This window comes from Ostrea edulis, chromosome 9, assembly GCF_947568905.1.
Source record: "Ostrea edulis chromosome 9, xbOstEdul1.1, whole genome shotgun sequence".
Classification (NCBI taxonomy): domain Eukaryota; kingdom Metazoa; phylum Mollusca; class Bivalvia; order Ostreida; family Ostreidae; genus Ostrea; species Ostrea edulis.
Window position 1 is genome coordinate 41,015,568 of NC_079172.1, and position 12,486 is coordinate 41,028,053.

The following is a 12,486-nucleotide window of genomic DNA, read 5'->3' on the forward strand; positions in this document are numbered from 1 at the left end:
TACCGAAACGAAACGAAATATACCGAAACGAAACGAACCCCACCGAAACGAAACGAAACCTACCTAAACGAAATGAAACAGATTGTATAACCGAACTCTTTTAATCATAATAATTAAAAATGGCATCTTAGGCTCCTATGAAAGTTACCACATATCAATAAAATTTGCCTTTCCTTTGATGTAGGATTTCGGCTTGACTGATACAAAGTTTTAAAAGTTGGAAAGGTGGGGGTGAGTAAGCACAAAGTACATATCCGAAGTTGATTAAATACCATGTGCAATTAGTTTCGGATCCATAAATTTCAAAACGGAGGGTTACAGTCTCACAGGTCAGAGGTTTGGGGAAACACACTAAACGAGGAGTGGGGTCGCCGACGTTGGATCCGCCTTTGGGCATAAATACTTGTTTCAGTATTTTTTGCTCTAAAGATAAATCTATGTATATATGTGGATATTGTGTATTTGTATGTAGTATATCAAACGGTGGATTCTGAGTATGTCCTCCCGTTCTCTTTGTAATTTCTGCTTCCCATGTTCATAAGCCTTTTGATTTTACAAAATGCTGACATTTTCCTGAGATTATTGCATTAAAAAAATCCTTTTTCCGTCCCGTTTTCAATTCCCCGTCTTAGCAACACCCCAAATGTATAGAGTTATCTTTAGACTCACTACATATCAATAATAATTTTTAATAATACATGTATATATATATATATATATATATATATATATATATATATATCACCGAATTGCATTCATATAGTATGGTATACTATTCAATGTTTCCATTAATAATAATAATAATAATGTGCGGCACTTATATAGCGCATTATATAATTTGTAATTACTCTAAGCGCTTTAACAATGTAAAATGTAAAACATGATAAGATTAATCAGAGCATAAAATATAACATCCAAATAAAATAAAACAATTTAAACATTACGAGTTCATGTGACAAACCAGCCTTTACTTTAAAAAACAATATACATGCATTACAAAATATGGTTATAAGATTTCCTAAAAAGATATGTTTTGAGGTATGTCTTAAAACTTTTGACAGTGCCACACGAATGGATGTCTATCGGTAAAGTGTTCCATAGTGTGGCAGCTGTTACATCAAACCTTCGATCTCCATATGTCTTTATACGAACGCGGGATTTTTCTAGCAATCGTGAATTGCATGAACGCAGAGATCGTTTTGGTTCGTACACAGTGATGAGGTCGCTGATATAAGCCGGTGCCAATCCGTTTAGTGCCTTGTATGTGTGTAGTAAAATCTTGTATTCAACACGGGAATCAACTGGAAGCCAGTGAAAGGACACAAGCACCGGTGATATATGGTCATGCTTCCTGACCCGGGCAACAAGTCGAGCTGCTGAGTTTTGGATTATCTGTAGCCTGTTCAGATCTGTTTGGGGTAGCCCTTTAAATAGTGCATTTCCATAGTCTAAGCATGAGAACACAAGAGAACATACAAATGTCTTGCAGGCGTCATCATTGATGAAAGAACGAATCCGTGCAATATTCCGTAGATGATAATAGCAAGAACGAGAGATGGAACTAATATGATTTTTAAAAGAAAGTACATGTACACTGTCGAAGAAAACACCAAGGTTTCGAACACAGTCCGAGTTGGAAACAATGATATTTCCAAAAGACACTTGAAAGTACTCGCACCTCAGCAGCTAGAGATACAATAAGAGGTTAAGAGCTCTTCCTGATTTCAACTTTCTCAGACACCATTTTCTTCAAACAATGTATTTATGCCCAAAAGCGGATCCAACAACGGCGACCCCACCCTTTGTTTAGTGTGTTTCCCCAGACCTCTGAGACTGTAACCCTTTGTTCTGAAACTTATGGATCCGAAACTAATTGCACATGGTATTTAATCAACTTCAGATATGTACTTTGTGCTTACTCACCCCCTTTTAACTTTTAAAACTTTGTACTAGTCAAGCCGAAAACCTACATCAAAGGGGAGGCAAATTTTATTGATATGTGGTAACTTTTACAGGGGCCTAAGATACCATTTTGAAATATCATAATTAAAAGAGATCGGTTATACAATCTGTCTCGTTTCGTTTCGGTAGATTTCGTTTTGGTGGGGTTCGTTTCGTTTCGGTAGATTTCGCTTCGTTTCGGCGGATTTCGTTTCGCACTTTACAGGTACCCCCGTCTATTCCGGTTTTGATGAGATTCTAAAGTTATCAAAGATGTGCATGTGGTAGATTTTACGAATACATTGTAAATAGGTTGATGCCTTCTTGTCAAGCGGTTGATTACGCTAGTGCGAAGGGGGGTTGTGAAAAAAAGTGTTGCTGTCTTTTTTAAATGCTGACCCAACCAAGTCATCTGGAAAGAAAATACTATGTAAACTGTGGATCCATCATTTGCGTAATGACAAATTGAGGTTCGAGACATTTGTATGAAGAAACATGTACCGTCTACCTGGTCTGCGACTCGACTGGACGTCTTCTTTTCTTAATGTCTTCTTGCGAAAGAACGGGCTCAAATTTATACGGCTCCAAACTTAACTGTTCGTGACTTGTCATGTTTACAGTGCTGCTAATGAAATAAACCGGATCTGACGGTGTAACGTCATCAAAGAAACTTCAGTTGCCGTTCTCTTAACGGTGGGTAATTTAATATATATGATAGATTAATATTGATTTAATTGTTAAGCAAGGACTTTTGTTGTTAAAGACTGTCATTTACGATATCAGGAAGTGATACTTTATTCATAAACGCAACAACATGGTTAAAGTTGTCTTTCCCTTTAATACGGGAATTAATAACGCTTTGTAGGAAATGTGCTTTCCATTTATACGGGTATAAAACAAACTGAGAAATCTGATCAGTACAAAGTGAAAACATGCGTATAGATAGAAAATAGCCATTTATTTTGTTGCTGTTTATAATATTGTATAGATGTTTGTAGTTAATCTTAAAACAAATTTCTTTTTATTTCGGATGGTTTGAATTTTAAGATATTTTGGAAGATGATTCTCCGTGCCTTTGGACATGATGAAAACCCCTAAAACATTGATTGCGCCCAACACAAAAGGGCCCTTATAGCAATTTTTACCCATTTTCAATTTCTAGCTGATTCAGATAGATAATAGGTCAAAATATGAAATTTTATGACTCTCGTCCCCCAACTGTAAAATGATTTCTTCTTCTTCTGTGGTTGAAGTACTATGTGCATGCAATTTTACAACGCTACGTAAAATGAAATATTTGTGACGTTATTTGTCTGTTCTACTCTTGATTCTGATGTAGTAATGATAAGTGAAAGGCGAAGATAAAGAACAGTAAATAATATACAGTAACTTAAATACAATGATGTTACTCTTGAATATCCTGATCTTGGTCTTGATGCTGATGGCTGTTGACTTCCATGGACAAGCACGAGCCCTGCACACACCAGAGGTGGGATCAGGTGCCTAGGAGGAGTAAGCATCCCCTGTCGACCGGTCGCACTCGCCGTGAAACCTATATCCTGATCAAGTAAACGGAGTTATCCGTAGTCAAAATGAGTGTGCCAAGAAAGGTCTAACAATCGGTTTGAAACATGTCAGACAGCATTTGACCCAATGATTGGTTGTATTGGCAAACTAAATCGTTATAACAACCATAGAATTTGCGAAAGGCTGACTTCAATCCAGACAGTTGAAATCACTGTACCATCAACTTGTTTTTCAGTAGTTTGCCTCGATTTAAAAACTAGCTATCCGCAGAACAAGCTCTTGCGTATCGAATCAATTGAGAGCTATAAACACCATATGCAGGTGATAATGGAATGTTGCTACATAAATATGGGAAGTTGACGATGGAGAAGCTGAAATCATCCCGTTTGTCACACAGTTGAGTTGCCAGTTTTCCGTTAATGTCTACTTTCAATAAAATACCGGTAAACCTTCCCTTAGCTTTCACAAAAGACCGGTGGTTTTCCACTCGTGTGCGAAGTTCGGTTGTTTCTTTACGTAAAACTTATACGGTATCAATTTTGATGCACCAGATGCGCATTTCGACAAATAATGTCTCTTCAGTGATGCTCAACCGAAATGTTTGAAATCCGAAATAACTATGAAGTTTTAGAGCTAAATATAGCCAAAAACAGCGTGCCAAAAAAGTGGAGCCAAATTCGTCCAAGGATAAGAGCTATGCATGAGGAAGAAAATCCTTAATTTTGAAATGAATTTCTAAATTTTATAACAGCAATTAATTATACATCCGTATTTTCAAGCTAGTAACGAAGTACTTAGCTACTGGGCTGTAGAGACCCTCGGGGACTAACAGTCCACCAGCAGAGGCCTCGACCCAGGGGTCATAATGTAAAACTTATACGGTACCAATTTTGATGCACCAGATGCGCATTTCGACAAATAATGTCTCTTCAGTGATGCTCAACGTATCATTTCTGGCGGACATTTCAACTTTGGAGAGATCTGCAGTCATTGGTTTTGCAGGAAAAGTTTCCCAATATTTTGTATCTGCGATCCGTGACAGCATTGCTAAAGCTCAAAATTTATGTCCTCCATTTATCTTTTGATTTCCCAATATTGCATATAACTCCAAAACTTATTATTTCCAGTTCCATCTTAGACCTGCAGCTTTGTTAATTTTTACCTTAGAAAACAACCACATCAATTTGGATGAAAATTGTCATATATTAATGACGAACGTAATAAACTACTACAAATCAACTACATTACTAATAGGGAGATCCCCGACAAACATAATCCGACTTATTGAGCAAATGCTATGACAGACAGTGGGATCTCCCTAGAACTTAAGAGAAACAATGTACATAAGAATGTATAAGTATAAAAACATGTTAAAGCACATATAAAAAATTCGGGGATCACCGGGTAACATATTTACACACAATAGTTAAAAACAATGGCAGGGTGATCTCCCCTTGATGTAAAAACCAAGAACTTGTAAACATTAAGGTGGCATCTACAAAGTTCCGCCAAAAATCCAATGAAAATTGGATTCCGCCACCCAAAGGACAAAGATGGGACTGGTGACATACATTGCTTATCAAAATGTCAGAAAAAATTCTGTCGAGAGATGTAACATAAACACATTGAAAAATTGTGATTAACTGATTTGTCAGGTGGCCAGCAACAAAAAGCAAACGAAAGCAACTACATAGTTCTTAATAAATATAGGATATTTACACTTGAACTCTCATGACATGGGGGTGGTAGCAGACATAATCCGAACTACAGATCATGGAGGTGGTAGCAGACATCATCTGAACTACGATGAAAAAGGGGGTTGGAATTTAGACAAAAATTGCACTACTAAGGGGCTGGGATAGTATGCTAATACTGATATAACTAATGACTAGACTACCTCTAAATCCCTAAATATGTGTTCAAGGAATTTTCTTCAATGAAGTGTGACAGGAAATGAACCCAAACGGATGTAACGTTTGACAGCATCAGACTTCCATCTACCCATATTCTGAATAGCATTTTCTGAAAACCCCAGCTTAGAGGCATGAGTAGCAGCTCCAATCCTAAAGCTGTGACCCTTATATTGTTTTGGATCGAGCCCAATGAATCTTATAACTTGATTCAACTTTTGTGCTACAAAGGAATAAGACACAGGACAAACATCTAAAAACAGGAAAAGAGGTCCACCGGAATGACGATAATGTTTCAGGTAGTTGAATAAAGCATGTACTGGGTATGCATTAGTATTGACTGATGCTTCTAGGGTAATAATCTGTGGTTACCTACACTTAATCGTTTTGAAATTTCGGAGGACTAATTGCACCTGCTTCAGCTTGCCATTTACTGCCTCAAAATGCACATCCGATCTTTGAATGACTCTGACTGACTGTGTTTTTGATGTAACAACTAATTCCCCCAATCTGAAGAACTCATGGAATGAAACCAGAAATAAAGCCTTTAGTAATAATGATTGGGCCTGATTATTAACTGTATGACTCAATGCATTTATTATGCTTTTTAAAATTTCACCAGTAATTGGTAGACGAGTGTCTACTGTTGGACCTAATTTGTAACAGCCTCTTAGCATCTTTTGCGCCAAGAAACACTGAGCTGGATTTGGCAATCCTAAAATTTCATGGATGTATGTCAAAGCTGAAATGTATGATGCTATTGAGCTTGGTGAATATCCGGTTTTAAATAAATGACCCATAAAACTACACAGTGTAATGGAAGGTATAGGTAATGATATGGAATTGGCCCAGGTAAGGAGAAGCTGCCATGAGTGTTGGTATGCTTTCCTTGTTGATGGGGCCAATGAAGCTTGTAGAAGTCTATGTGCTGAGTTTGTTAAATGTAAAGCAATTCCGCTGGAAAATTTTTTGTTTGTTGTCTGTGTAAATGTGGTGTTTCCCGAAAGGCATCCTGAAATTTAAAACGGGATAATCTGTCAGCTGTAACATTCAATTTCCCAGGTATGTGCTTTGATCTAAAATGGATATTGAACCGTAATGACACTAAAACAAGTCTACGAAGCAATCTCATTAAGGAATTATCCCTACAGGATTTCTTGTTGATGACCTCTACCACAGCCATATTGTCTGATAGGAACAAAACCTTTTTATTTTGAAATTGGCTTGACCACACTTCTAAAGCAAGGACAATTGTAAACAATTCTTTTACACAAATAGTATAATCCTCCAATTCAATTGGTCATTCACATACAAACCACTGTGCACCTAAAACAGCTGAAAATACAAAAGCACCAGAAGCATCCATGTATAAGCTGAGATGGTCTGATGTTACCCAAACATTGTCCAAAAATACTGACTTTCCATTAAAGTGGTCAATAAACTTAGCCCAGGTGTCTAAATCGGCCCTAGCATCCTTATTCAATCTAATGTAGAATTTTGGATGTTACGCCGCATGTCAAGTTTATCAAACGACGAAGAAATATACGACCTGGTACCACAACAGAGCAAACAAAATTTAGAAGACCGATGATAGATTGCATGTCTCTCAATTTGACCTTTTTGCACCTTTTAAATAAGTTCAGCTTGTTGCTTATTTTTTGGATTTTATCTAACGGGAGCCGACACTCCATTTTTGTGGAATATACTTCTATTCCATAAATGACAATGTTGGTTGTAGGTGCCCGAGTTTTCTCCATCTTGATCGGTACACCAATCGACTTGCACAGAAATAAATAAAAAAAACTGGCAAGATCATTCCTACAACTAACCGAATTTTGGGGCCCCACAAAGAAAAAATCATCGAAAATATGCGATATCCCAGAGACATGAAAAACATGTTCCATTACCCATTGCAGAGCTGTACTAAAAGATTCAAAAAAATTACAGCTACTGCTTGCCCCCATAGGTAGACATTTGTCGTAATAGAACTGACCCTCCCAAGTAAACCCCAACAAATAATAATCAGATGGGTGGATTGGGATAATGCGAAATGCATCTTCAATATCTGTCTTTGCCATTAAGCAACCGTGCCCAAATTTTTGAACTAAATGAACTACTTGATCTATAGAATCATACTGCACTACCGAATTTTCGTTTGGTATGTTAGCATTGACTGATTGGGTTTTTTGGGAAAGAAAGATCATGAATTACCCAAAATTTTCCGGTATTGCTTTTTGGGACCAATCCCAATGGGGATACAACAAAATTTTCAAATGGTTTGTGTGAGAATGGGCCAGCAATACGTCCTTTGCTTAAACCCACTTGTATATAATGTTTAATAATTTCTGGGTGTTCCAAAGTGGATTTATGGTTTTGGGGTACACATGGTGAAGGGGCAGATATACACCCTAATCTAAAACCATCGGTAAACCCATTGATGAGGTAAGAAGCAAGGTTACCATCATATTTAGCTAGAAAGCTACTTAAACTTTTTGGGTTGACTGGTGAAGGAAGCTGATTGGGTGCTTGATGAGGACTTAGCGGTTGAATTTGTTGGTTGTTTTTGTTTTCTAACCCTGCAGTTAACCCTTGCATGGGAACCGGAGCATGCTTGGCATTTGTGAGTATAAGGACAGGGGTTGTGGATACATTGGTCCCCATTGTTGAATGCGTAGCAGAATTTGATAGGCTTATTGCCTGTGCTTGAACGAAAGGGCTGCTGTAACTGATAATGAGTGGAGGCAGCTTTGATTCGTAATTCCTCGACCGGTTTTTGCCATGGTAAGTAAGTGGACTCTTTCAACAAACGAAAGTTTTCATCATATAAACTCCACGCCTTATCTCCTAAAAGTTTACTCAATTCCCTTATGTAGTAACAATATTTTAAGAGGTGGGGGGCTTGGTCTGGGAACTTTTCTATGTAAATCCCCATGAAAATCAAAAAGGCGTCAGTCCACTGTTGAATAGACAGTGGCGTTCGGGTATGTTAAGGCAGGTCATGCTTCATTTATGCACGTAAACTGCATATTTTTAAAAATCTGTCTTACACAGAGAGAGAGGGAGCTACTAACTCTTAAAAACTATTTTGGTTTGTTCACATGAGACCAATTTGTATCATAACAACATGACAAACATGCGCTTCCGTATGACGTCATTGCATGACTGTTATAAATAGATCATGGAGGTACCTTAATAGAAAATGTAAAAGTAGCACATTATCGCAAGATTTAAATATTGGTCTAACTGGCGATAATGACAGTAAAATACCCATAGTATATCAGAATTACTGATGGAATCCTACCACTTTCAATAAGAAATAATTATTGAACATTTAAACACGAAACCATCTAGCCCATGTTTTACATTTTGCACTGATGCTATGCAGTTTTCTTTAAAAGTTTTCTTAACAGACAATTCTATCAGTAATTGCCGTGTACATTAGTTTATGACCTTTCACACGGTGTATAAAAAGTTTCTAAAAGTATGCGGCCTAATGTGCTACTTTTGCAGTTTTATTTCAGTGTGTGACAGAGGAAAATCGGATCGACATGCTAAATGGAATGTTTTCACGGTTAAACATAATTGTCAATGAATGATATCAACATACCTTCTTAATATCAATAAATTCTCAGCGTTTCACATATATATTCCATATATCCCATGTCATATATTTCAAATACTCCACATTTTGTCGATATTTGCATGGCACACATAAACAAATTCCTTGCATGTGTCAACGTCACTCGATGTATAGTCATGACGTCATCAGCTTACTTTCATATCGATCAGAAATTACACAACAGCAGTATAGCATTTCGAATTTCGTTGGATCTTAGTAGCTGCATGGTTTATGTTATGCATAAATAAAACTTAAATAAAAAATAAAATCGGAATTTAATATATACTTAGTGATATACTTATTTCAATTATGACGTCACATTGTTTCGCTGATTTTATCCCAGTAAAATTTCATAACCTGCCTTAACGTACCCGCGCGCATTTGGTTTTGAGTGCCCCTGCTGTACTGTCACAGACCCGGTTGTGATACTCAAGGATATAAGTTCCTCTCGACGCTGCAACAACAAACTTAAATCTATAAATTGATTTGCCCAGACCTTAGCTTTTAAGCGTTGGGATGTTGCAGCACCGAGAGAAATCCCATCGGACAAAGAAATTACATTTCTAACTTGTGCTGTTGCTGGCTCACCTGCGTCTTGATTCAATAACGCATTAACCAATTTAGCCACAGATGCTGTTGAATCTGAAGGTTGTTGTGACTCTGCTGGTGGGGACAGGCTTGTAGGATTCTTAGTTGCAGTGTTATTTACTCTTTGTTGAGTGGCAACATCCAATGGAGACACTTCCTGATCGTCAACATTGGTATTGTTTATGTCACACACGGATAAATTAGTATGATTCACACTGTAGCTGCTACCCTGAGTCATAGAGCTGTTGCTCGAGTTCTGTGTTTGTCTTAGGATGGCGGCAGCTAATAAATCATAGTCGATTTGTTCAACAGGTTCGGCATTCGTCGCCGATGCCCCCGTAGATTTCTTTCTCTTTGAAACGAGTTTTTGCGTGTTGACTGACGCCCGCTTAGGCATGGTTTTCTCTGAAAAGTATATAAATTTTGTTATAACTCTATAGAGCTATTCAATATAAGATGTCCTGCTTCGCTAGCTTAAAATGAACTTGTATGGCAAGTGGATTAGAACTGATCCCAGCTCAAAATACCCTTTTAAAATTATAGCCATGTGAATTATCGTACACCTTATAAGATGTGAATTCCTGTATTACATAGATCAGTATGTTGGAATTCCCATGGGCACGAATTGTGCTCCTTTGTTAGCTGACCTGTTTTCATATTCATATGAAGCAGAATTTATTCAAAAACTTCTACGTGAGAAGAAAAAATCTCTCGCTGTGACCTTCAATTCGACTTTTAGATATATCGATGACGTTTTGTCTATTAACAATGATAGCTTTCATTCATATGTCGATTTGATATATCCCTGTGAGCTCGAAATAAAGGACACCACAGAGTCGTCCGCTTCTGCTTCATACTTAGATATTTTATTGAAAGTAGACATTAACGGCAAAGTGACAACTCAACTGTATGACAAACGGGATGATTTCAGCTTCTCCGTCGTCAACTTCCCACATTTATGTAGCAATATTCCATTATCACCTGCATATGGTGTTTATATATCTCAACTGATTCGATATGCAAGAGCTTGTTCTGGGTATAGTCAGTTTTTAAATCGAGGTAAGCTACTGACAAACAAGTTGATGGTACAGGGATTTCAACAGTCTCGATTGAAGTCAGCATTTCGGAAATTCTATGGTCGTTATAACGATCTAGTTCGTCAATACAACCTCGCATTGGGTCAAATGCTGTCTGGCGTGTTTCATACCGATTGTTAAGCCGTTCTTGGCACATTGCTTTTGACTGCGGATAACTCCGTTTACCTGATCAGGATATGGGGCTCACAGCGGGTGTGACCGGTCAACAAGGGATGCTTACTCCTCCTAGGCACCTGATCCCACCTCTGGTGTGTCCAGGGGTCCGTGTTTGCCCAACTATCTATTTTGTATTGCTTATAGGAGTTATGAGATTGATCACTGTTCGTTATCTTCACCTTGCATAGAAGCAGGCTAACTACAAACTTAGAATTCCGTACAAGGCTACATACTTAGAAGGCTTGTATCAGAATATAAACTTAGAAATCTTATAACTTTGTACAACCCAAAGGTATGTATCAGAATAAGAACATTAAAATCTTAAAAATCTGTATATGTGTGGATTCCTGTATTACAGATCAAACTTACAAGCAGACTAAAATCCTGCTAACTTAGAATTCATAAAATTCTGTACATGCCCAAATACTTAGAAGTAGGCTTGTAACAGAATACAGACTTAGAAATCTTACAAACCCTGTACATTAATGTACAAGTGAAAGTAGTCTTGCAGTTCTCAGAGATTTAGAAGCAAATTCTGTACAGACTAAAATTCTTAAAAAGCCTGTATCAGAGTAAGAGTGTCTAGAAATTTTAAAACTGAGCACATGACAAACAGATTTGTATATTCAACAACATTAGATTCAGACCTGAACGAAATAGAATATAGGCCTGAAATTCGTTACAAATGCCATTCTTAACTACTATAAGTGATAACTGGCCTTGAATTTCTGTACTCTGTTATGCACTGCATATTTTATGCTCCTGAGGTATTTCACCATAGGTGCTGGGGAATCTTCACTCGTAACTTCTTGTAAATGAACACCATCGCGCCCCAGGTACGACAAGTTGTCCCCAAACCCTCTGTGCTTCCAGAAGTGGACCTGATCGTGATTGGCAGTTAGCTGATCTAAGTGTTTGTTGATCTGCAGTACTTCGGTATTGTAGCCCAATGGAGATTTCCATGGGTCCCGCCGTAGTAGCTACTCGATAATCACATTTTTAACTCCCAAAACATGTATCAGATAGTTTGTGTATGACCAAATGTCTTGAACTATCACATTAGCTGGACGAGTAGCAGCGTCATTACCCCCGATCTCCAGGAAACACAATGATGGGACTATCGGAAACGTGCACAATCTCGGCGAGTTAACCAGACCACATACCGACAAGCCGCCTTGACCTCGAAAACACACCTTAATACGACCTTCGTTCAGACACAAGTTTTTATACACAGGATTTTGCAGTATAAATCGTTCCAAACGTTTTACATAGGAATGTCCGATGATGCCCACAACAACAGGATCCGCCATTTTGGGGTAGGCAGTACCTTGGGCGCATGGTCCAATAAATCATTGAATTGCACACTTACGTTTTAGTGGAACCGCATTTGTCAAAGAACAAATCTTCCCGCGTGCATTACTTTTAAGTTAAACTGAAGTTCACGGCCAGAACTTTAACTTTCCCGTCTATTAACTTATAGAACAAACAATCTCTTTGTGGCATAAAAGCGTCCTTCTTCATACAGGGTTAAACAAAAGTGACAATCAGGTGATCATTTATCTGCAATTTCATTGGCTATCAATGAGGCCAAGGACACACGATTTATAAATAGCTCGGTGATAATTCAACATGTTAAAAATAAACATAA

The 12,486-nt window shown here is 37.7% G+C and overlaps 1 protein-coding gene and 1 pseudogene across 1 annotated transcript; both read right to left on the reverse strand.

The window, feature by feature from the left end:
* Window positions 1–4,657: 4,657 nt before the first annotated feature.
* LOC125658661 (uncharacterized) lies at window positions 4,658–9,982 on the reverse strand. Its single transcript, XM_056150735.1, has 2 exons — window positions 9,586–9,982; window positions 4,658–8,354 (listed from the first exon to the last, which is right to left on the reverse strand). Exons 1-2 carry the CDS (start codon window positions 9,980–9,982, stop codon window positions 7,858–7,860), a joined length of 894 nt encoding a protein of 297 aa, XP_056006710.1. The 3' UTR covers window positions 4,658–7,857.
* A 1,426-nt stretch (window positions 9,983–11,408) lies between these two features.
* On the reverse strand, window positions 11,409–12,284 carry LOC130050143 (uncharacterized; annotated as a pseudogene).
* Window positions 12,285–12,486: the final 202 nt, after the last annotated feature.

Bases quoted from the DNA above. Each gene is read 5' to 3' on its own strand.
- LOC125658661 (XM_056150735.1), bottom strand. From the start codon at position 9,982: ATGCCTAAGCGGGCGTCAGTCAACACGCAAAAACTCGTTTCAAAGAGA. The intron at 8,355-9,585 runs GTGAGCCAGCAA...AACATACCCGAA, and splicing joins GTTATTGAATCAAGACGCAG to CGCCACTGTCTATTCAACAG.